The 23,883-nt window shown below is 69.0% G+C and overlaps 4 protein-coding genes across 4 annotated transcripts; all 4 read left to right on the top strand.

The window, feature by feature from the left end:
- The first annotated feature begins 483 nt into the window (after positions 1-483).
- Positions 484-1,226, top strand: NKG7 (natural killer cell granule protein 7). The gene is made up of 4 exons (XM_062175897.1): positions 484-640; positions 711-857; positions 935-1,069; positions 1,168-1,226. The coding sequence occupies exons 1-4, from the start codon at positions 484-486 to the stop codon at positions 1,224-1,226; spliced, it is 498 nt and encodes a 165-aa protein (XP_062031881.1).
- A 1,100-nt stretch (positions 1,227-2,326) lies between these two features.
- On the top strand, positions 2,327-4,339 carry CLDND2 (claudin domain containing 2). The gene is made up of 4 exons (XM_062177830.1): positions 2,327-2,495; positions 2,620-2,760; positions 3,323-3,442; positions 4,266-4,339. Exons 1-4 carry the CDS (start codon positions 2,327-2,329, stop codon positions 4,337-4,339), a joined length of 504 nt encoding a protein of 167 aa, XP_062033814.1.
- A 390-nt stretch (positions 4,340-4,729) lies between these two features.
- Positions 4,730-12,922, top strand: ETFB (electron transfer flavoprotein subunit beta). The gene is made up of 6 exons (XM_062177098.1): positions 4,730-4,840; positions 8,154-8,312; positions 8,798-8,956; positions 9,939-10,001; positions 11,674-11,832; positions 12,712-12,922. Exons 1-6 carry the CDS (start codon positions 4,784-4,786, stop codon positions 12,880-12,882), a joined length of 768 nt encoding a protein of 255 aa, XP_062033082.1. The 5' UTR covers positions 4,730-4,783; the 3' UTR covers positions 12,883-12,922.
- Positions 12,923-14,937: 2,015 nt separating this feature from the next.
- VSIG10L (V-set and immunoglobulin domain containing 10 like) lies at positions 14,938-23,339 on the top strand. The gene is made up of 12 exons (XM_062175898.1): positions 14,938-14,977; positions 15,058-15,819; positions 16,054-16,347; positions 16,434-16,718; positions 17,360-17,614; positions 17,745-18,023; positions 18,686-18,964; positions 20,238-20,351; positions 20,575-20,723; positions 21,078-21,213; positions 21,519-21,593; positions 23,227-23,339. Exons 1-12 carry the CDS (start codon positions 14,938-14,940, stop codon positions 23,337-23,339), a joined length of 2,781 nt encoding a protein of 926 aa, XP_062031882.1.
- The last annotated feature ends 544 nt before the right edge of the window (positions 23,340-23,883 follow it).

The following is a 23,883-nucleotide window of genomic DNA, read 5'->3' on the forward strand; positions in this document are numbered from 1 at the left end:
CTGTCCCTGGAGGACAAGTTGCAGAACCACAGGAAAGCGTGACACATCCCCAACTGTCCCCTCTGGCCACATCTCCCCTCCCAGTTAGCTCCTGCCCCAGCCTGATTGGCCATTTCCTACTTCGCAGGCCCCTAGCTTCTCTCTCTCTCTCTCACCCCTTCCAGGAAGCCCTGTCTGGTATTGAGGGTTTCTGGGGTGGGACGACCAGAACCTGCGACAGAGAGGCGAGCTCTAAGCCACCACCCAAACCACCGATCCGACACCCCCAGAGCCCTCCCCCCACCCGGGCTAGGAGGGGAATGGACCGTTGTCTGTGCAACCCAGGAAGGGAGGGTGTGTGAAGAGGCTGCTAGAAACTGTGAAACCAAACCAGCCTCCACACTCCCGACCGCTTGCCAGCTGCCCGCGCTTTCTTGAGCTCTGAGGACCCCCGGGGTCTGCGTGCACAGCCCCCTCCTCTCTCCAACACCCAACGCGCACCCCATGGAACCCTACCGGAGCCTCGCCCTGCTGGCTGGCTGCCTGGGGCTGGCATGCACAGTGATCGCTCTGAGCACCGATTACTGGTTCGTGGCCGTAGGGCCAACCTCCTCGGCTCACTCAGGGCTGTGGCCCAAAGACCCGCAGGACCCAGTGGCAGGTAAGGGGGCCGGGGCTGTTATGGGGTGGGTTGCCGGGGGGCGCGGGCACTAAGTCTTGTCTCTGAGCAGGCTACATCCATGTGACGCAGACCTTCAGTGTCCTGGCTACCGTGTGGGTCCTGGTGGCGGTGGGCTTCCTGGCCCTGTCCTATGTCCCCTCGCTGTCCGCCCTGGGCCGTGGCCACCTCATCCCCACCATCTCAGCCTTTGCTGCAGGTAAGGACTTGGGCCAGACCTGGGCGCCGGGACCCCCTGAGTCCCAGTGCCCAGGCAGAGCTGTCTCTCGCCCACAGCGCTCTCCATGGTCGTGGCCATGGCCGTGTACACCAGCGAGCGGTGGGGCCAGCCTCCACACCCCGAGACCCAGACCTTCTTCTCCTGGTCCTTCTACCTGGGCTGGGTATCAGCCATCCTCTTGCTGTGGGCAGGTAACCACCCAGCCTTCTGCCCCAGGGACTCCGGGGTGGGGAGGACCCAGCTTGGGGTGGGGGGGACACAAGTGTTTAAAGGCTCTCTGGCGCTCTAGGTGCCCTGAGCCTGAGCTCTCTCTGCGGAGTGCGCCGGTCTGGCTATGAAGCCGTGTGAGCAGCAGCAGCGAACGACGCAGGATCAATTCGGAGCCCGGTTCTCTGAAAGCCTCGCCCGGATTAACACCTGGCTTCCCCCCAGCCCTTTCCCCAGCCCCCTCCCTTGTCTCTGCATTGATCCAACAAAGATTTGCTGGTTTCTGGCTATTCTGGGGGTGAATTCAATGGAGACTTTAAGATAGAGGTCACTGCAGGTACTGAAGACAGCCCCCTCCCCTGGAGAGGCCAGGAGTTTTCAGTGGGTGGAGAAGGTAGGGGTGGGGAGTGGGAAATGCAGGTGAGAGGCAGGTGGGAGCCAGGGTCTCTAACACCACGGGAGGGGGTGCTTCGCGGGAAGACAGGGCCTGGCCTGGTCAGCGCCGGGGATGAAGGAGCCGGATTGAGAGCGCAGGAGCGCGACTTGGGGATCCAAGGGCTGCGTGCAGAGGCGGGAAGGGGGCCCAGATGGCACCCAGGGGTCCGGACCCCCATGCCTGGTCTGTGGAAGCCACACTGAGCGCCAAGTCCTGGGGACTCCTGTGTAGGGCCTGGGGAGAGGCCTGCGGCTGGAGATGGGGTCTGGGCCTCTCTCTGAAGCTGCGGGAGTGGGGTGCTCACCTGGAAGAGGGTGCAGGATGGAGCCTGGGGGGAGACCCCCATACGCATCGGGGGGGGGGGAGGGAGACGCCTGCCTGGGGCTCTGAGAGGGCACAGCACAGAGGACAAGGGGAGAGAAGTTTCTAGAAGATGGCTCTCACGCTCCCTCCCATCCCAGGCCGGCTGTGTGACTCTGAGCTTGGGGTGGGGGTATCCCTTTAAACGGCCCCCGGGGCGGGGCCCTGGAACTCCTGTGCCTCACAGAGACCCCGGCCCCCAGCCGGCCCCCCTGGGCTCTGTATCTAAGGCGGCCTGGAGAGCTGGGTGTTGTGAGTCACTCAGGGGCGTGTGTGTATGTAGGGGCGGCCGGCGGCACTGGGCAGATGGGGCTTCCTGGCCACAGGTCTCAGGGCCCCCAGGCGGGACAGCGGGGAGGCACGGGGCGGGGGCAGGGCGTCGTGGGCGTGCCCGGGAGGTGGTGGCCAGTCCTGCCCGTGTGGCCCCTGCAGCAGCCTCCTTGGCATGGGAGTGAAACACAGCCTGCAGATGGGCGGCGCGTGCCTCAGCTTCCTGGCCAACATCCTCACGGTGCTGTCCACCGCCAGCAACTACTGGACGCGCCACCATGGGGGTCACAGCGGCCTGTGGCAGGAGTGCAGCCACGGCACCTGCTCCAACATCCCCTGCCAGAGTGAGCGGCCGGGGCCGGGCGGCGTCCGCCCTCCGCGCGCGCCACCTCCAGGCCTCTCGGTCCGCGCCCGGCCCCGGGTGGGGGCGCCCAGTGCTGCAGGCTGACGCGGCCCGCTCGCCCGCAGCCATGCTGGCCGTGACCGGGGCGTGCATGGTGCTGGCGACCGGCTTCGGCATCGTGGCCACGGTGATGGGGATGAAGATTCTGTGCCATCAGGGGGAGTCGCTGCGGGGCCAGGTCACGAGCGCCTTCCTCTTCCTCGCCGGTGAGACGGCGGCGGGGCCCGGGGGCGGAGCTGGCAGGGGTGGGCGTGGCCTGACAGGCCGGGGCGGGAGGAGGGGCGTGACCTGACAGACTGGGGCGGGAGGCCGCGCGGAGGGGCGTGGCTGGAGGAGCCGCGGAGCCTGGGGCGGACGGCGAGGCGTGGGCGGGGCCCAAGGGCGTGGCTGGCGGAGGGGCGGGGCCGGGGCGGACGGAGAGGTGTGGGCGGGGCCAGGGGGCGTGGCTGGAGGAGCGGCGGGGCCCGGGGCGGACGGCGAGGCGTGGGCGGGGCCCGGGGGCGTGGCTGGAGGAGCGTCGGGGCCCGGGGCGGACGACGAGGTGTGGGCGGAGCCCGGGGCGTGGCTGGAGGAGGGGCGAGGCCCGGGGCGGACGGCGAGGCGTGGGCAGGGCCCGGGGGCCTGGCTGGCGGAGGGGCGGACGACGAGGCGTGGGCAGGGCCCGGGGGCCTGGCTGGCGGAGGGGCGGACGGCGAGGCGTGGGCGGGCCCGCGACGGCCCCACCTGCGCCTGGCCACGCTCACCCGAGGCGCTGGCGGGCCGGCCCAGGGTTGCTGCTGCTGATCGCCTTGACGGGCTACACAGTGAAGACTGCCTGGAAGAACGACGTCTTCTTCTCCTGGTCCTATTTCTTGGGGTGGCTGGCTTTACCCTTCTCTATTCTCGCGGGTAACCTGGGCCGCGGGGAGAGGGGGCACTGCCCTGGGACGCCCCGCCCCTCCCGGAGCCCCGCCCCCGCCCCGCCTTCCCGGCCCCGCCCCCGCCCCACAGAACTGGCCGAGCCCCGCGCCCCCAGCCCCCGCACCGGGACCCCCTTCCCCTCCCCGCCCCGCCCTCCCGGCCCCGCCCCCGCCCCGCCCCCGCAGAGCTGGCCGAGCCGCACGCCCCCAGCCCCCGCACCGGGACCCCCTTCCCCTCCCCGCCCCGCCTTCCCGGCCCCGCCCCGCCTCCCAGGCCCCGCCCCCACCCCGCCCCGCAGAGCTGGCCGAGCCGCGCGCCCCCAGCCCCCGCGCCGGGACCCCTTCCCCTCCCCTCCCGGGACCCCTTCCCTTCCCGCCCCGCCTTCCCCGCCCCGCCTCCCCGGCCCCGCCCCCGCCCCGCCCCCGCAGAGCTGGCCGAGCCGCGCGCCCCCAGCCCCCGCGCCGGGACCCCTTCCCCTCCCCTCCCGGGACCCCTTCCCTTCCCGCCCCGCCTTCCCCGCCCCGCCTCCCCGGCCCCGCCCCCACCCCGCCCCGCAGAGCTGGCCGAGCCGCGCGCCCCCAGCCCCCGCACCGGGACCCCCTTCCCCTCCCCGCCCCGCCCTCCCCGCCCCGCCCCCGCAGAGCTGGATGAGCCGCGCGCCCCCAGCCCCCGCGCCGGGACCCCTTCCCCTCCCCGCCCCGCCTTCCCGGCCCCGCCCCGCCTCCCCGGCCCCGCCCCCACCCCGCCCCGCAGAGCTGGCCGAGCCGCGCGCCCCCAGCCCCCGCGCCGGGACCCCTTCCCCTCCCGCCAGGCTTCTGCTTCCTGCTGGCGGACATGATCGTGCAGAGCACGGACGCCATCAGCGGCTTCCCGGTGTGCCTGTGAGCGCAGCCCGTCCCGACGCGGAATAAAGGAACGGATTTCGGCCACGCGGCTCCGCGCGCCTCTCGGGGGCACAGGGCCACGGGGGGCGGGGGCCGTGCACGCGGCTGACTTGGGGTCGCCCCCGGGGGCCACGGGAACAAAGGGCGCGGGCAGGCGGCCGGCCCCCGCGCGACCTTTCCCCTAATTCCCCGCCACGCCCCCTTCTGGCCACGCCCCGTCCCCCTCCCGCTCCAGATCGGCTCTCCAGGGGTCCGCGTCCGCTGGCCACACCCCTCCTTGCCTCCGGCCTCCTGATTGGTCACCTTTCCGGGCGGGGCGCGGACTGCGCAGCCGCGGAGAGGCGGGCGGCGCGGCGCGCAGGCGCAGAGAGGGGCGGGGGGGCGGGGCGTTCGGGCGGGGAGGTCCGGGGTGCCGCCGGCCCCGGCAGCTGGCTGCTGCGGGAAGATGGCGGAGCTGCGCGCGCTCGTGGCTGTCAAGAGAGTTATCGACTTCGCCGTGAAGGTGACCGGGGCCTCCCCCCCTTCCTGCTTCCTGGTGCCCCGCGGCCGTGGGCTTCCGGGATCACGAGCGCGCCGAGGGCGGGGGTCTGCTCGTAACCCCTGACCCAAACGTCAAAGTCACGGGCAGACGCCGAGGACTGTGAGGTCGCGACCCCGTGCACACACTCCCGATGACTGTCCTAGCGGCCGGAGCAGCCACGAGCCTTGCTTAACGCGGGGAAACTGAGGCACGGCGCGCCCACCCGGCCGGGGAGGGCCAGGGCCGGGGGTCCCGTCCACCACCTCCCGGTTCCTCGCTCGGACTCGGCGCGTGGCTCCCGAGGCGAGCTTTCTGACGCAGCCCGCGGAGCGTGCAGCCTGGGGGGACCCCCAGAAGCCGGCGTTCCCCGTCCGCGGCCCCCGGGGGTGAGCGCCCAGGCTCTGGCTGGGGAGGGGCCGACGTGGGTGAAAGGTCAAGCTTGGGGGTTGGGGCAGGGGCTTCAGGTCGCCAGAGCCCGGCTTGGAGGCGGGAAGCAGCCCCTCCGTTTCTCTCAGTGCTTGGCCTGAGCTGCCCATGTGGGGTCCACTGCGCCCGCAGCCCGGGTGCTCAGGCCCACGGTGGCCCTGTCCTCGCCAGAGCACCCACAGCCAGGACAGAAACCCAGCCCAGCTCCGGACCGCCTGCCGCTCCCACCCGCGGCGTGGGCCAGGGCGGAGTGGCGCTTCTCCAGGGGTCGCGCGACCCCGCGCTCCTGCTTGGAGCCCCCCGCCCTTGGACTCCTGCAGTCCCCCCTCTGCCTCGGGCCTGGGCGCAGATCTGTCTGCACTCAGTCCGACACAGCCAGGCGCACGGGTGCCTCCAGCGTGTTCGGCCCCGTCTGCGCCTGCGCCCACCCCTGCACCTGCGCCTGCACACTGCCCCCCTTCCATCCCGTCTGGGCGTGTCCGTCGACGCCCCTTTTGGAACAGGGGATCCAGACCCTGCAGCTACCGGAACACCAGGCCTGGATGCCATCCGCACACCTCCGGGGTCCTCTCCCCTGGACCTCCTCCCTCACCCGCAGTCTCTCCCCTCAGCCTGGCCTTAGGGATCCCTGCGGCCCGGCTCAGGCGGCCATGTCCCCTCTGGGACCCCCACTCCACCTGCTCCTCCTTCCCCCGGCTCTGGCCCCTCCTGCTCCACCCTCCCCCTCAGCTTCCGGTCCCAGCATCCGATTCTCCAGCATCTCCTCCTCCAGGAAGCCCTCCACGTACCTCCTCAGGTTACCGAGGTGTGCCTAAGGGCCCCTGCAGAACCCTGGCTTGCCTCCACCGCCCAGCCCCCCTGCCACACCGGGCTGGGGTCCTGTCGACCCTGATGCCCTCGTGGCCACACCCACCTTCCACCCCCAGCCTGGCAGCTGTCGCACTGCTCACCCCGAAACCTCTGTGGTCGCCTGCTTAAAGCCACCGTCCCCGGGGTCCCCCCTCTGCCGTACAGTGGAATTTACCCCCTACTGCTTTAGTGCCCGTCCCCTTCCTCTGAAATCGGATGGGCAGTGGAAAGAGTTCGTCGGATGTGTTCGCTGCTGGCAGGTGCACCACTGGAAACGGGGCAGTGCGAGGCGCGTGCTAGGTGGTGGCTGGCGCTGCTGGAGGTCGCGGGGGACACTGGAGTCGCTGAGGGCAGGTGGTGTGCGCGGGAAGGCAGGTGCCTCTGTTTCCCCGTCCCCACGGCCTCCGCCTCCCTGGGGGCTCCTGCGGCACCCCCTCTGGCCTGTGTTCTCCAGATGCCTCATGGGAAGGTTTGCTGGCTGCCCCTCCTGCCCCCGACGTGGCCTTCGGCTGCTGTGCTGGCTCTGTGCCCCAGCACGTGGCCGGCCTCGCACGAGGACAGCCTGCATCCAATCCAGTCCCTTGGGGCTGTGTCCAGGGTTCGAGAAGAGTTGCCAGGAATCTACAAGGAGCCTCCTGGACACAGGGCAGCCGGTCCCGAGGCCCTGTCCTCCCTGCCGGGGCACGCTTGGGGACAGACCGCAGGCGTCGTCGCCAGGGGCCCTTGGCCAAGGCGCGTGGCCTCCCTGCCCTTCGGTCACTCCATCTGAAGTGAGGGTGGGACGGGCAGTGGCCAGACTACAGGCCGCCGGGTGAAGCGAGTTAACACGCCACAGCACTGCCCAAGCGGGTCCTGGCTGCTTTGGGTACTTCCGAAATACACGAGACCAAAAAACCCAAAAACCCTTCTTACCGATTCTCAGGCCAGCCAGGGTTTCCTGCCTTACGTAATCTAAACGAACAGTGCTTTCAGGCCTCAAAGGCCTTCCTCGGACAGCAGGTGCTGGGTGCTAAGTTCTCACCTCTGTGCCCTTGGAGTTGGGGCCGGGCCCCCGCTCCATCTCCTCCTGGCCCCTAAAGAGAGGGTTTCCCATTCTGTTTCTGTGCTGGTGAGTGAGTGGGCGCACAGGGGCAGGGTCTAAGGAGCAACCCCTGTAAGGGAATGGCTCTGCCTCCCTCCCCCCTCCCCCCACTCACTCCCTTCCCCTCCCCCTTCTTCCTCCAGGGCAAACTCACCTCCCGGGGCCCCTGCAGCGTCCTTTGGGGTTGTATTTGGGGCCCAGGGCAAGCTCATGTCAAACGGGGAAGGTCCCGTGGCCAGGCCGTCTGTGGGGGCCATTACTGCACCTGTCATGGTGGCCCCACCTGAAGGCACCCGGCCTTCTCCGGTACCGGTACCGTGGGCCAGGGGGCCCCTGCAGAGCCCCAGAGGCAGCCATGCCCAGGCATGTGAGGGGGCTCCCGCATGGCGCCCCTTCAGCACTTGGTGCCCAGCAGCGTCTCCATGTGTCCTCAGGAGGCCGTGCAGGTCCTGCCCCGGAGCTGACAACAAGGCCTGGGCTGGTGCAGCGAGGCTAAGGTGACCCGAGACACCCAGGCGGCCGAGGTGCCTTCGGCCAGGCTCGCGGCAGGGTCAGGCGGTGACCTCTGTGTCGCCTTGGGCCGGCAGCTCCGGGATCCAGGCGGGGCTCACGTGACCGCGTGCCGCTCACCGGGCTCACTGGGCCGGGGCCTCACTTGGGGTACTGTAAAATGCACGCGTCACAGCTAGCAAGCAAGCGTGAGAAGCCTCAGCCGGAGGAGCGGCGGGGGCTGTGACCTTGACCCTGTGTCCGGCAGCGCGGCGGAGTCCAGAGGGCGGCCCGGCCCCGCCTCCGCCTCCGAGTTGCAGCCCGGCTCTGTCCCTGCAGCTGTGCGATCCGGGGCGAGGCCCTGGCCCTCAGTGACGGGGTGGGCACCAGGGTCCGGGGGGCGGGGCCTGCCCTGTGGCCTGACCCTGCGCCCTTCCCCCGGCTGGGCAGATCCGGGTGAAGCCCGATAAGACCGGCGTGGTCACGGATGGCGTGAAGCACTCCATGAACCCCTTCTGCGAGATCGCCGTGGAGGAGGCCGTGCGGCTCAAGGAGAAGAAGCTGGTGAAGGAGGTCATCGCTGTGAGCTGCGGCCCGGCGCAGTGCCAGGTGCGTGGGGCAGGGCCGGGGGCGGGGCCAGGGTTGGGGAAGGAGGTCATCACCCTGAGCTGGGGCGGGGCCCTGAGGCTGGGGAGGAGGGGCCATGGGGGTGGGACCCTGGAGCTGTGGGAGGAGTGGTGGGGCCAGTGGGGGGCGGGGCCGGGGGCCCTGGGGCTGAGGCCAGGTGCACGGGGGCGGGCCAGGGCTGAGGAAGGTGGGGCTGGGGCCGGTGAGGGCGGGGCTCTGGAGCTGCGGGAGAAGGGGCTGGGGAAGGATGGGGCGGGGCCAGGGCTGGGGAAGGAGGGCATCACCCTAGCTCCGGAGCGGGGCCGGGGCCAGTGCGGTGCCAGGTGTGCGGGGGCGGGGCCCTGAGGCTGGGGAGGAGGGACCGGGGCTGGCAGGGGCGGAGACAGGGCTGGGGAAGAGGGGCCGGGGCTGGATTTCGGGCTCCTCCTGGGAGTAGAACCCAAGTGGAGCCCGTTGGCCCTCCGCAGGAGACCATCCGCACGGCTCTGGCCATGGGCGCTGACCGTGGCATCCACGTGGAGGTGCCCCCCGCAGAGGCGGACCGCCTGGGTCCCCTGCAGGTGGCCCGAGTCCTGGCCAAGCTGGCTGAAAAGGAGAAGGTGGACCTGGTGCTGCTGGGCAAGCAGGTGGGTGTGCCGCCCCCCCGCCCGCCCGCCCACCTCACCCTGCTCGGAGGGCGGGGCTATGAGAGACACCGCAGGTGGCCCTGGGGAGCTGAGCAGCTGGCCCTTCGCAGTCAGCCCTGAGTCTGAGGGGGAGGGGACGGTCACGCTGGGTCACCGAGGTCCCTGGAGGTCCTTGGGCGAGACGGGCGCGGAGGCTGTGACCTGGTCCCCGGCTGCCGAGGCCGAGTGCCGGGGTCAGCTCTGACAGAGAGAGCCCGGAGGCTGTGAGGACTGGACTGGGGCCGGGAGGCCGAGGGTCTGGGGAGAAGTTGGGGCCAGGACGCCCCGCAGCACACCGGTGCTCCCAGCAGGGGGCGCCCATCCTCCTGGCGGCTCCTCAGCGGGGGGAGGGGTGAGGAGGGACGTCATTAGAGCCTAAGCAGACAGGGGTGAGAGGAAGGGGGAGTGGAGGCTGGACAGGTGGACCGGGCACAGGGGCAGCAGGGTCCTGGGGCCCAGTAGGGAGAGACAGGGCGCCCAGGTGGCCTGGTGGGCTGCTCACCTGGCTCGGCTTGGGGTTTGCACCTGCGGGCTCACGTCTCACGGAGTGAGCGACGCCGCTTTCCCAGGGCTGACCGTCTGGGCCAGCTTGAAGCAAGTTCCCATCCCCAGAGCCAGGGACTAGGATGTTCTCACGGGCCCAGGACCTGGCTCGCGGGAGGCGTCTGAACATTTATACAGGGGCGAAGGTGGGGCACAGGGCCCCGGACAAGTGGCCGCTCACCTCTGGGCCCAGGTGAGGAGATCCCTCCAGGTCCAGCTCGCCCGTGGCCACTCGTGCCCCCAGCGCAGGGCAGAGCCCGATGGCTGTGCGACCCACAGAGCCCACCCTGGGAGCCACGGTGGCAGAAGCGCACTGGGCCCTGCTCTAGCCAGAGCCCCGGCTGGTGCCTGGGAAGCCGCACTGAGCCTCATGCGTGGCTGGCCTCTTCTCTCCTCGCAGGCGATCGACGATGACTGTAACCAGACGGGGCAGATGACGGCCGGGTTTCTGGACTGGCCACAGGTGAGGTGCAGCGGGGCGCACCTGCTCGGGACCAGCCGGCTCTCCCCGCTCCTTGGGGGGCCTCCTGCTTTCTCTTGCCCGCCGGCCTCTGTCAGCCCCTGCTTGGAGGGACCTCCCGGCCCCATGTGAAGTGCTCGTGCCCACCCCAACCCCAGCTCCTCCAGTCCAGGAAAAGGAACAGGCCGGACTTGTGGGGTAATGCTTTATGTAGCCCCATTGTATCTAAAGCCTTATCAAACATGTAATCAATGTCTTACAATTTTTTTGAATTGTCTTCAAAATTCCCTGGTAGTACCTGATACTGCATATCCCAGTCCAGACCAAGGACTTGGGCCATCTCCCACTGCTTTCCCAGGCCACAGCAAAGAGCTGGATCGGAAGTGGAGCAGCCGGGACTCGGACCAGCGCCCATGTGTGATGCCGGCACTGTGGGCGGCCGTTTTACCCGTGACGCCACAGAGCTGCCCCATCCAATATCAGTTCCAATTATTCCTCCCCCGTGCAACCCTCATTTCAGCAGTCGCACGTGGACAAGGGCCATGGTTCTAGATGATTCTGCAAAGCACCCGCCCCGTCTCTCTCCTGCCGTCGGGTCACGGTCTTCCTGGCCCTTCCTCCCCGGTGTGTGGTTACTGGGTCACCGCCTTCTCCTCTGCCGGAGACCATGGCCAGAGTCACGGCCACAGTGTGTCCGAGAGCCAGCCCGGGGGCGCTCGGGTGTGGCTGTGGCTCTGTGATAGTCACAGCAAGACCTGGAAGGTCCGTCAGTGACTCAGTGAGAGGGGAGAGAGCGTGCGCTAGACAGAGGGTGAGCCACGGCAGGCGCCTGGGGGAGGAATTGCTGGGTCAGGCTGAGGCCAGCACACCAGGCTCTTGTTGGCCGGATGGAGGGGCTCTCGGGAGCTCTTGGGGGGCTGGGTCAGCAGCTCCCTGATCCCCCAGCACTGGCTGACGGTGGCCGTGTTACTCAGCTTCCCAGCCTCAGTTTTCCACATCTGTAAAGTGGGAATGATAGAGCTCCCACAGGGTTTGCTAGTTTAACACTTGGTTGTTTAGTGGTGGGCCCCTGGGTGCTCGCGGTCGCTAAGGTGGGGAGCGGGCACTCCTCACCGACAGGCCCCCAGGACATCTGCCTCCACACCAAGGGGGATACACACCCTTTCTATAGTTGTTTGTTTAGTTGTTTTGTTTGTTTTTGACAGGCAGAGTGGACAGTGAGAGAGAGAGACAGAGAGAAAGGTCTTCCTTTTGCCGTTGGTTCACCCTCCAAGATATTTTTAAATGTTTTATTTGAAAGGCAGAGTTAGAGAGAGAGAGAAAGAGATCTATCTGCTGGTTCACCCCCCAAATGGCCACAACAGCCGGGTCTGGGACCCCATCCCGGTCTCCCACGTGGGCGCAGGGGCCGAGCACTCGGGCCATCTTCTGCTGCTTCCCCAGGAGCGGAGCAGGGGGCTGGCTCCAGTGCGGCCCAAACCGTGCTCCACCGTGGGGCGCCTTAACCCGCCGGCCCCAGATGTGTTTCTGCCATTCTCTCCCCATGACTCTGTGCACCCCCCACCCCATCCTGACCCTCGCAGGCCGGCCTCTGCCGCCTCTTCACTCACCCACACTTCCAGATGCGCAGAGGCCAGCCTGCGCCTGACCTGAGGCCCTCGCCCACTCTCCTCAGGGCACGTTCGCCTCCCAGGTGACGCTGGAGGGTGACAAGCTACGGGTGGAGCGGGAGGTCGATGGGGGCCTGGAGACCCTGCGCCTGAAGCTGCCCGCCGTGGTGACCGCTGACCTGCGGCTCAACGAACCCCGCTACGCCACGCTGCCCAACATCATGGTGAGCTCTGGGGGCAGGGCATGCTGGCGGGATGCTGGAGGGAGGTGCCGCTGACAGCCCAAACAGCCAATAGAAAGCTTCCCTGGGCAGTCAATCCAGCCAATGGAAAAACCCCATTGGTAATCTTGGCCAAATGAAGAGGATTCATTGGACCTGGCTCTTTAAGGCGGGTTCATGAAGTCCTTTAGGCAGAGTTCACTAACTGTGGTTAGGCGGATGGGCTCATTGGGTCAGCTTGACCCACAGAGTTCAGTGGGTCATCCCAGCAAATAGGGAGGGCTCAGTGGGTCATCCGAGCAATGGGGAGGGCTCAGTGGGTCATCCCAGCAATGGGGAGGGGCCAGTGGATCATCCCAGCCCAGGGGGAGGGCTAAGTGGATCATCCCAGCCCATGGGGAGGGCTCAGTGGGTCATCCCAGCCCATGGGGAGGGCTCAGTGGGTCATCCCAGCCCATGGGGAGGGCTCAGTGGGTCATCGCAGCCCATGGGGAGGGCTCAGTGGATCATCCCAGCCCAGGGGGAGGGCTAAGTGGATCATCCCAGCAATGGGGAGGGCTCAGTGGATCATCCCAGCCAATGGGGAGGGCTCAGTGGGTCATCCCAGCAATGGGGAGGGGTCAGTGGGTCATCCCAGCCAATGAGGAGGGCTCAGTGGATCATCCCAGCCGCAAATCCATTGAGCGACTCCTACCAAGAGGACGGGTTTGCCAGTGCTGTGCAGCCTGAGAGGGGGAGGCCTCCCGGGCCGTCCCAGCCACCAGGACCCGTGCACAGCGGGCCTGGCCCCGGGAGAGCAGAGGGGCTCGCGTGCCGGGGGAGGTGGCCGCAGAGGGCAGGCAGGGGCCACAGCAGCCCTGAGACCCGTGGCTCCCCGTGCAGAAAGCCAAGAAGAAGAAGATCGAGGTGCTCAAGGTCGGGGACCTGGGTGTGGACCTGAGCTCCAGGCTGTCCGTGGTCAGCGTGGAGGACCCTCCCCAGCGCACAGCCGGCGTCAAGGTGGAGACCACCGAGGACCTGGTGGCCAAGCTGAGGGAGATTGGGCGCATCTGAGCCGCTCCCCGAAACTCAGCAATAAAACCCTGACTCTCGATGCGTGGCCCTCCTGCCTCGTGCCCCGGAGACCTGGCTTGTTTTGATTCATCCAACAAATATTTATTAAATCCCCTGTGTGCCAGGGCGGTGCGGGCGGTGCCGAGGGGCGGGCTGAGTCATACATGGTCCCTGGCCCTCTGGAAGCTTCCGTGCTGAAGGGGATGGATCGGGGCACCTGGGAGGCAGGGGGTGGGAGCGGCGGGCACTCAGGGCCCTTGGGAGCCCAGGTGGGGCAGCCGGCCTGGCGTGTGGGGTCAGGGAGGCTTCCCCAGGGAGAGGACATCCAGGCTGTGTGGAAAGGTAGGGGCCAGCACAGTGGCATAGCAGGTGATGCCGGCATCCTGACACAGGCGCCAGTTCAAGTACCAGCTGCTCCACTTCCAATCCAGCTCCCTGCTAATGCACCTGGGAAAGCAGCAGAGGATGGCCCAAGTGCTTGGGCCCCTGCACCCACCTGGGAGACCCAGATGAGGCTCCTGGCTCCTGGCTTTGACCTGGCCCAGCGCTGGCCATTGCAGCCACTTGGGGAGGTGGATGGAAGCTCGCTCTCTCTCCCTCCCTTTCTGTACCTCTGCCTTTCAAATACATAAAAATAAAAGAGAGAGAGAAAGGAAGGTGAGAAGGACTTTGGACTGCGCCATATGTGCCAGGGACCCCACGTGCCGAGGCGTGGGGCGCACGGGCAGGAAGGAAGCCGGAAGCCGCAGTTCCGGCCAGGCAGACCGAGAACAGTGCAGCCGTCCCAAGCTTGGGCTCCACGCTCGCCTCTGCTGGCGGGGTGGCCTGGGCTGAGCTCCGCGCCCTCCCACGGCGCCGGCAGATGCACACCTGACAGGACGCACCTGATCCGTCCCTTGTGTCATCAGCGTGGTGGGAACTGCTGGGGCAGGATCACAAGACGCGGCCGAGCAGAGACGCCCTGAGCCCAGAGGAGTGAGCGCTGGGACTGCCCCTGGCCACAAGTCCAGCCTCCCCACCCCCGCGCCGGCCTCCTGACTGCCCTGAGCCCGTCTCCTGGTCCGTGACACCAGGGCTACGAGGCCCAGCCCGCAGGAGCAGGACACTGGGGAGGCTCACGCACGGGAGGCCCTCGGCGCGGGCGCCGGCAGAGCCGAGTAGCTGTTATTACGCTGCTCTTGATAAGGGGAGACCTGAAGGGCCAGTTGTGGTTGAGCCGGGTTGGAGGTGGGCAGGGGGCCATGGGAGCATCCCAGGTAGGGGCAAAGGACAGCAGGAGGGGCCAAGGGTTAGCGCTGGACAGGGATGGAGCGGGCACAGTGTGGACGTCTCCAGAGGGCACTGAGCGTAGAAAGACCCTCAGGGACCTGGGAGGAGGGAGAGGGCTGGGCAAGGGGACGGGCCACCGAGGGGAAGGGAGGGGGCGGGGAGACTGGGGCAGGAGGAGTGGGATCCAGAGCTGGGCAGTGGGGAGGGGATGGGGACTCCCAGCTTCTGCACAGGCGATGGAGCCACCCTGCAGGTGGAAAACCCGGAGTGGGTGTTGGGAGGGTGCAGAGCTCAGCGGGGCCCAGGCTGCGTGGGGCCCCTGGCACATGGGAGGGAGGTGGCCTTGGGAGGGCTCAGAGCCCAGGAGGAGAACCAGGAGACTCAGGTGTGGCCTGCAGGCCAGGAGCCAGGGAGGAGGAGCCTGGGCTGAAATCCAGGCTGTCGAAGTGGGAAATCTGAAAGGTCACCTCACTCTCCTCCAGGAAGTCTTCCTGGCTTTGATTCAGATCTCCCCATCTCCCCCCCCCCGCCAGGCATGGGGAGCGGACAGCTTTCCGGCTGGGCCTCCCACAGATGGAGATGGTAATGGAGATAAGTGGGGTGGGGTGGGGTGGGCAGTGCAGCCGCCAGACAGGAGTGGGGGCCATGGGCACCTCCCGCCGGGCCTGGCTCCCTTCCCCGCCCAGGAAGCTAAGCCACCCGTCCTGTCTGACCCGTCCGACCCGGGAGGGACAGCGCAGGCCCTGGGTCTCCTTCCAGTGTCCTCCCGGGGGTGCGGCCAGCACCATGGACACCTCGCGGGCTCCGCGGCTCCTCCTGCTCCTGGGTAAGTCCCTGCACAGCCCCCTCCCCACCTGCCCCTCTCTCCAGCAGCCTCCCCCAACGCCGTCCGTGTCTCCTCTGCAGCCTGCGGAGTGGGGGTCCTCGTCCCCACAGCCCCTGCTGGACCTCGGCAGGGCAGCACCTCCACCAAGGCCCCCAGCTGGAAATTTCCGGGCAGGGCTCCAGATCCAGGAGCCTCTGCCCGAACCCCTGGCCCCGACTGGTTCCCAGAGGCCCTGAACTCCAGCGCGGCTTCTGGCTCCTTCTGGTTCAACGATTCTGCTGAGGGCCACAATCCCAGCCCGGGTTCCATCTGGGCCCACACTCCAGACCCCGGCAGCCACTTGGGGGCTCCCTTCTCGGTGGAGACCCCAGCTTCAAAAACCTCTGCTCATGTCCCAGATACCCCAGGACCTGCCCAGACCCCAGGTTCTCAATCCCCCCCTGGGACCCTGCATCTTGAACCCTCTGCCCCCAGACCAGAGCCCAAGGTCTCCGTGGAAACCCAGCCAGCGGCCAGCTTCCCCCACGTGGCCGAGGGGCCCCTCGCGGTGCTGGTGGGGACCACCATCCGGCTCCCTCTGGCTCTAGCCCCCAGCCCTGGGCCCCCCGCCCCTCTGGTGGTCTGGCGCCGCGGCTCCAAGATCCTGGCCGCTGGTGGCCTGGGGCCGGGGGCTCCTCCCACCAGCCTGGACCCTGCCCACCGCGCCCGGCTGCGTTTCGATCAGGACGCAGGGGGCCTGGAGCTCGCTGCTGCCCAGCTGGAAGACGCAGGGGTCTACACGGCCGAGGTCATCCGGGCAGGGGGCCCCCGGCAGATTCGGGAGTTCACGGTGGGCGTCTATGGTAAGCGCTTTCCCGGCACCAGCCCCGCCGGCGTCCGGAGCGCAGGCTGCAGGGCCTGCTCTGTGCTGACCCCTGTGTGCACGACGTGGGTGTCCCTCCTTGGGGCAGAGGGAGGGAGCAGGCGGGCCAGGGGCCAAGAGAGCGGGACGATGGGGCCTGGACACGTGGGTCTGCGGGAGATAGGGCCCGGGGACTCGGCTCCCGATCGGCCCCTGAGTCTGGCCCCCTCTCCAGAGCCCATACCCCAGCTGTCCGTGCAGCCCCAGGCCCCGGAGACGGAGGAGGGGGCGGCGGAGCTCCGGCTGCGCTGCGTGGGGTGGCGGCGGGGTCGCGGGGAGCTGCGCTGGAGCCGCGACGGACGCGCCCTGGGGGCGGCGGACCCCGAGGGAGCTGAGCCAGCCCGCATCCGCGCCGACGGCGACCAGCTGGTCATCGTGCGCCCGGGGCGCGCCGACCACGCCCGCTACACCTGCAGCGTCAGCAGCCCCTTCGGCCACGCGGAGGCCGCGGCCAACGTCAGCGTCTTCTGTGAGTCGGGGGGCTGAGTCCCCGGGGCAGGGGCGCGCGCGGCCCGCAGCCCAGCCCTCGCCGTCCCGACCCGCCCCTCCCCGCAGACGGCCCCGACCAGCCGGCCATCAGCGTCTCCTCGGACCGCGACGCCGCCCCGGCCCTCTACGTCTCGGCCGGCAGCAACGTGACCCTGCGCTGCAGCGCCCCCTCGCGGCCGCCCGCCGACATCGCCTGGAGCCTGGCGGACCCCGCCGAGGCCGCGGTGCCCGCGGGGCCGCGCCTCCTGCTGCCCGCGGTTGGCCCGGGCCACGCCGGCGCCTACGCCTGCCTCGCCGCGAACCCGCGCACCGGCCGCCGCCGCCGCTCGCTGCTCAACCTCACCGTGGCGGGTGCGTGTGCCGAGCGGGGCGGGCGGGGAGAGGGCGTGGCCAGCGGGGCAAGGCGGGGACACCTGTGGATAGGGCGGGAACAGCGGGGCGGGCGGGGAGAGGGCGTGGTCAGCGGGAGTAGGCGGGGAGAAGGGCGGGGACAGCGCGGCAGGGCGGGGACGCCTGTAGATAGGGCGGGGGGTCAGTGGGGTGGGCGGGGACAAGGGTTGGGGGCGGGGCGTACTGTGGGTGGGGCGCGGTCAGCTGGAGTGGGCGGGGAGAAGGGCGTGGCCAGCGCGGCGGATCCGCCTTGGGTGGGGCAAGGCCAGCTCCAGGGCGTGGGGACGCCTGGGTGGGCGGGGCCAGCGGGAGTGGGCGGAGAGAAGGGCGGGACACTTGGGAAGCCTTGAGTGGGGAGGGTCAGCGCGGCGGGACTGAGTGGGCGTGGCCAGGGTGAAGGGGCGGAGCCACGGGAGGGAGCGGTGCCGGGGGGAGGGGCGTGCTCCCGCGGAGCTGGCCGGCGGGGCGTACTGTTCGCAAGGAAGCATTTTCCTAGGAGCGAGTGGCGGTCAGCGGGGCGGGGGCGAGGCTGGGCGAGCGAGCGGCGGGGCCGGGAACAGCAGGTGCGAGACCCCGCCCTCGCCGGCCCCTTCCCTCCGCAGATCTGCCCCCCGGGTCCCCGCAGTGCTCGGTGGAAGGCGGGCCCGGGGACCGCAGCCTCCGCTTCCGCTGCTCGTGGCCCGGCGGGGTCCCCGCCGCCTCCCTGCGGCTCCAGGGCCTCCCCGCAGGCGTCCACGCGGGGCCGGCGCCCTCCGCGCTACAGGTGGATGTTCCCGCCCACCCCCGGCTCGCCGGCGTCCGCGTCGCCTGCCTGGCCCAACACCTGGTGGCCACGCGCACCTGCACGGTCACCCCGGGTGAGAGGGGCGGGGCTCGCCTTCGCTGGGGAGGGGTCGCCTTCGCAGGTGCTGGGGGGAGCCGAGGGGGACTCTGAGTCCAGGGCGAGGTGTCCCCTTCTGACCCGCTTCTACCCCGCCCGGCCCGCAGAGGCTCCGCGGGCGGTGCTGCTCCGGGCGCTGGTGGAGCGGACGCCGTCCGGGGAGGCCGAGGTGGCGCTGGAGGCCGCCGGCTGCCCCCCGCCCGCGCGGGCGGCCTGGGCCCGGGAGGGGCGGCCGCTGGCTCCCGGGGGCGGAGGGCGCCTGCGGCTCAGCCAGGACGGGCGGCGGCTCCTCATTGGCAACTTCAGCCAGGCCCGCGACCTGGGGAACTACTCCGTGCTGTGCAGCGGGGCCCTGGGGGCAGGCGGCGACCAGATCACACTCTCGGGTGAGCCCCCGCCCTCAGACCAGCTCACAGGCCTCAGCCTCCTCCCTCAGACCCGGGGGTCGAGGCCCAGCCCCTCCTCCCTCAGGTCCAGGGGTCCAGCCCCAGCCCTCCTCCCTCAGACCCAGGGGTCCAGCCCCAGCCCTCCTCCCTCAGACCCAGGGGTCCAGCCCCAGCCCTCCTCCCTCAGACCCAGGGGTCCAGCCACAGCCCTCCTCCCTCAGACCCGGGGGTCCCTGCTCCTAGCCTCCTCCCTCAGACACAGGGTCCAGCCACAGCCCTCCTCCCTCAGACCCGGGGGTCCCTGCTCCTAGCCTCCTCCCTCAGACACAGGGTCCAGCCACAGCCCTCCTCCCTCAGACCACGGGGGGTCCAGCCACAGCTCTCCTCCCTCAGACCCAGGGGTCCAGCCCCAGCCCCTCCTCCCTCAGACCCAGGGGTCCAGCCCCAGCCCCTCCTCCCTCAGACCCAGGGTCCAGCCCCAGCCCTCCTCCCTTGGACCCAGGGGTCCCTGCTCCTAGCCTCCTCCCTCAGAACCAGGGGTCCAGCCCCAGCCTTCCTCCCTCAGACCCAGGGGTCCAGCCCCTCCTCCCTCAGACCCTGCCCCTCCCCCGGGACCGAGAACCCAGCTGCTGTCCTCCCCCCCCACCCCCCACCCCCGCCAGGCCCGGCCGTGTCCTCGTGGCGGCTGCAGCGGGCCCAGGGGGCGGCCGTGCTGACCTGGGACGTGGAGCGCGGGGCCCTCATCAGCGGCTTTGAGGTCCAAGCCCGGCCCGAAGCCGCGGCCTCCAAAGACTGGGTGTCCCTGCTCATCCTGGGGCCTCGCGAGCGGTCGGCCGTTGTGCCCCTGCCTCCTCGGAACCCGGGGACCTGGGCCTTGCGCGTCTTGCCTACGCTGGGGGCGCAGCCAGGGACTCCGACACAGAGCCGGATCTACCGGGCCGGTGAGTCGGGGCTGCGAGCGTCTGCTGGCGGCCCGCGGGGACTGTAACCGAGGTTGAAGCGCAGGTGTGGCCGGGCGGGGGCTCCCCAGGGGCGAGGGCTCCCCGGCTCCGGTGCGGCTGTGCAGCCTGGGCCCCGCAGCCGGTGCAGCTTCCCGCGCCTCCCCTCCCCCGCGGCTCTGTCCTCCTTACAGGGGGAGGAGGTTAGGCGATCTTGGGCTGGGGCCACCCTAGCCGTCTTATCTTGCCTTGGTTACACCTTCCAAGACCCCGTTCCAGGACAGGGCCGCGGTCTCAGGCACGCGAGGTCAGGAGTGAACGCAGTTCCGTCGGTCACTCTCAGCTCGGACACGCTGGCGAGGCTTGGGGTTCGGGCCTCAGACCTGCGGGTATCCCCGGCTCGACACTCTCCGCTCGCGCGCGTAGATGCCACAGCACCCAGAGTCCCCAGCCTTGGGGGGGGGGGGTCAGGGTTTTTTTTTTTTTTTTTAAGATTTATTTATTTGAAAGTCAGAATTAGGGAGAGAGAGAGAGAGAGAGAGAGGTCTTCCATCTGCTGGTTCGCTCCCCAGATGGCCACAATGGCCAGAGCTGGGCCAATCCGAAACCAGGAGCCAGGAGCTTCTTCCAGGTCTCCCACGCGGGTGCAGGGACCCAAGGACCTGGGCCATCTTCTACTGCTTTCCCAGGCCACAGCAGAGACCTGGATCGGAAGTGGAGCAGCCAGGACTCGAACCGGCGCCCGTATGGGCTGGGGCTTTAACCTGCTGCGCCACAGCGCCGGCCCCTCCAAAAATGCTTTTCTAACCCCTCCACTTCCGGCTGCACTGCCATGTGTGGGTCGGACACGCCTTCTCCCTTGCCTGGTCTCTCTATGCTCCGCGCAGAAGCCACAGTGACGCTAACAGAGCCCCCGCTGCGGCCCTGCCAGCTCCCCAGCCCTGGGCACCCGCCCCCAGCCTCAGGCTGCCCTGCGCTCCCCTGCACTGGACTCCGCTGCCTCCGGGCCTTTGCACGCTCTGTGCCCTGCGCTCGGAGCGCCATTCGCTCTCTCCCGCCCCTCCCACGTGGCTGCTGGGGACCCCCCCACCTTGGACAGCGTGTCATTACTGCTGCTCGTGTCTCTGAGTGGCAGACCCGCCCCGGGCTCAGCAGTTGCCAAGGGAATTGGGAGTGCGGGGCTGCGCTGCGGGGGGCGGCGGGGACCCCGGGGTCCCCCGGCAAACGCTGGGCTGGAGGCTCCGGACACCTGGCTCCCTTCTCTTGGTCTCCACAGGCCCGACCCTGGGCCCCGGGGCCATTGCTGGCGTCGTCCTGGGCACCCTGCTGGGCCTGGCCCTGCTGGCTGGGATCCTCGTCCTGTGCGTCTGCTGCCTGCGCCGCTTCCGGGGTGAGCGGGGCCCCTGGGAGGCGCCTAAAAAAGAGGCCCATGGGATACCTGGCTGAGCCAATCAGCGCAGTCCTAGGTCATCCGTCCCGCCTTCCCGCCGCCACAGCAGCCAATCAGAGCCACAGTCCGCCCCTAGGGCCAGCTTTCCTTGCCATTGGTTGGGTGGGCCCCTCGCAGCAGCAGCCAATCGCAAGCCTCTATTGCTCTCGTTCCGGTTTCTCAGACAAGACGCCTGCGAAGCGGCCTCCCGCCCTGGGCCCCGTGGCCTCCCCGCCCGAGAAGACGCTGCCGAGTGTGGCCCCCGCGCAGCCCCCGCGGCCTCTGGGCTGCAGAGCCCCGCCCGCGGCCCCTGTCCCAGCCAAGGCCCACCAGGTGGGTGGGGAAAGCCGCGTCCTCCCGGGGCCGGGGCCGGCGCGGACGTCGAGACTTGGGGTCCGGGGCGTAAGGCGTGTAGACTTCGCTTGTCTGTCGGAGAAACCGGCGAAACTTCCACCTACAAAACCCACGGGAGCGAGCCCGGCTCCCTGTCTACGTGGATGGCGAGAGGAGTGACCTCGGGTCCCCCTGGAGGGCGGTGGGCTGACCTCTGCCCCCCCAGGAGGGAGGTGGGCTGACCTCTGCCCCCGCCAAGGAGGGCGGTGGGCTGACCTCTGCCCCCCCAGGAGGGAGGTGGGCTGACCTCTGCCCCCGCCAAGGAGGGCGGTGGGCTGACCTCTGCCCCCCCAGGAGGGAGGTGGGCTGACCTCTGCCCCCGCCAAGGAGGGCGGTGGGCTGACCTCTGCCCCCCAGGAGGGAGGTGGGCTGACCTCTGCCCCCGCCAAGGAGGGCGGTGGGCTGACCTGTGCCCCCGCCAAGGAGGGAGGTGGGCTGACCTCTGCTCCCCCAGGAAGGTGGTGGGCTGACCTCAGATCCCCCCAGGAGGGCGGTGGGCTGCCCCTGCCCCCCCAGGAGGCGGTGGGCTGCCCCCTGCCCCCCAGGAGGCGGTGGGCTGAGACCTTCTCCTTCTCCATGAAGGTCGGGCAGGTCTTCCCTTTGGCTCTCCGAGGGGGTGCGGCCTAACCCCGGAGGATGCCGGGAGCCCAGCTGGTTTCTGGAAGATTCCAGCGGGAGCTGGGAAATGGTATTTGTGCGGCCTTGAGCCCCAGGCTGACCCCGCCTCTGTTCCAGGCCCCGGGCCCCGGGCCAGTGGTCTCGCCCCCCGGGGGCCCGAGGACGGTGCGTTCGGTGCGGACGGCCACGCAGGTGTGAGGCGAGCTCTGAGCTGAAGTGCGGGCGACTTCCTGTTTCTCCCCAAGCATGCAGGACCCGAGCTGGGACCCAGGAGTGAGACTCCGGCCCCTCCCCCCATGCCCACGGGAGACGGCCCAGCTGACGTGGGCGGGGCCGGGCCCTGCGGCGGGCAGCCAGGCAGGTGCCTGAGAGGGGGCCTGGCGCGGCCTCGGACAAGTCCCAGCCCGCCCCGCACCTTCATCCGCACATCACCTCCGTCTGCTTCGGCCGCCCAGGTGGACCCAGACCTCCCAGGGTGCCGGCCAGAGCCTCCGCTGGACTGGGAGCCTTCTAGAACGTTCTCTGCCTTGCGTTCACTTCTCAAGCCCAGGGGTAGCATTGCCGTCATGGAAGACCCTGTCTCCCCCTTGGGCGTGCCAGGCCCCAGCGTGCCTGGCCTCCGCCTTGCCTCCCGAGAGCCCCCCATGGCTTGTGTTGCCTTGGGCCGCGGCCCCAGCCCGAGCTTCAGGGCGGCCAAGGCCTGGCACTGTCTCACCATGAGCCGAGAGCCCGCGCCTGTTAGCCAGGCAAGGCCCGGGCTCCTGCTGCCCCCTGGCACCCTTGCTTCTGGTTGGGTTTCTTTTTTTTTTTTAAGCATTTTTAAAATATTTATTTTCATTACATTAGAAAGGCAGGCGGAGAGGGAGAGAGAGGGAACGTGACAGAGGGAGCAGCCAGGGACGGGTCAGGCCCACGGCCGGGGCCCAAGGACTCGAGGCAGCGCCAGCGCCTCCCGGGTGCACCTCAGCAGGAGGCGGGGTGTGGAGCAGAGCCGGGACTTGAACCCAGGCGCTCTGGAACCCAAGTGGTGTCTTAGCTGCTGCACCCAGTGTCCAGCCCTCTGGGTGGGTTTCCTGTCGGGAATGTAAGGAGTGGACCCATGAGAATTCTTTCACTTGCAAGTGAAACACAAAAACAGAAGAGACAGGGTGCTCACGTCAGCTGGCCCAGCGGTGGCCTCAGCCAGGACCCGGGCCCTGGAGCTGGATCTGCCACCCTCACTGGGTTGGGATGTTTTCTTTATGCATGTTGCCTCCTGTTACAAGATGGCTGCGGGAGCCCCACTCTTTCCGTCGTCACACCACGGTATCCAGAGACACAAGGAAGGGAACAGGGCTGCTTTCCAACACACACCCACCCACCCCTCTGTGTCTCTCCCTCTCTGGCTGTCGGGCAAGCTCGTCTTGTGAAAGTCCTCAGAAGAAACACACAGTCACTTTGTCAAGCCTTAACCAAAATAAAGCAGGAGTTGATTAGAGCTGGGTGGGGGTCCTGGAGGAGAGAGTCGCCCGCCCGCCGGCTCATTCAGGAACGGCTCTGCCTCGCACGGTGGCCGTGCACAGAGAACACAGCTGCCCAGCCCCTGCCTGTTCAACCTTGGGCGACGCCGCCCGCGCCACGGGTGCTCCGGGCCGGGATAACCTCCCGTCATCCTCTCTCCGCCTTTAAAGCAACTCGCCTGCCTCAGCCTCCTTGCAGGGCTGCCTGGCTCGCTGTGGCACGCGCAGCCCCACGACGAGGCCCTGATGGAGCTTTGGAGAGCCTCACGTGTTGTTCAGGTCGACGGCCCCTTTGGCCAAACTGGCCTCACCTGCCGTCCCCACAGGCCCCCAGATCTCGCGACGTGAGGGAGCCGCTGAGCCCAGTGTCCCGCAGAAGCCCACCCACCCGGCCACCCACAGTCTCCATAACCCCCCGGGGCCTCGTGTCCGGCTCTGAACCTCGTCCAGTCAGGGGCCCCCTCGGTGACGGGTCACTTCCAACCGCACCAAAGAGGAAGCAGGGGGCCGGAGGGGCGCCAGCGACCCCCTCCCCTCCTCCCCCACCCACCAGACCGCCAATGACGTGCGCATCTGCAGGCGGAGACTTTGGAAAAAGGCGTTTATTGGTGTGGTGGTCTCAACACTCCCCATGAGTCGGAACACACGGCCCCCAGGGCCCCCTCCCTCCCTGGGCTCCCTCCCCCTCCCCCTCCCCCTGCCCGGGGCCCCGGGAATGGAAGACAATGCGGGATGGGGCCCACGCCCCCGTCTGAGGTACAGTCACTGCCCCTTGCTCTGCCCTCTTCTCCACCAAGCTCTGGGTGCTGTGGTTTGGGGTGGGTGCTGACAGTGGGTCTCCCGGGAGGCGGAGCTGGGAACGTGGCTCAGGGTGGCTGGGTGACGCCTCTTTCCCCCTGCTGTGTGTGGTGTGCTGAGCCCACCGCTAGGGGGAGCTCCAGGTGGTCTCCGGCTGCAGGACAGCTGGAGCCCCGGGGACTATT

The sequence above is a fragment of the Lepus europaeus genome, chromosome 19, assembly GCF_033115175.1.
Source record: "Lepus europaeus isolate LE1 chromosome 19, mLepTim1.pri, whole genome shotgun sequence".
In the NCBI taxonomy this organism is placed as follows: Eukaryota; Metazoa; Chordata; class Mammalia; order Lagomorpha; family Leporidae; genus Lepus; species Lepus europaeus.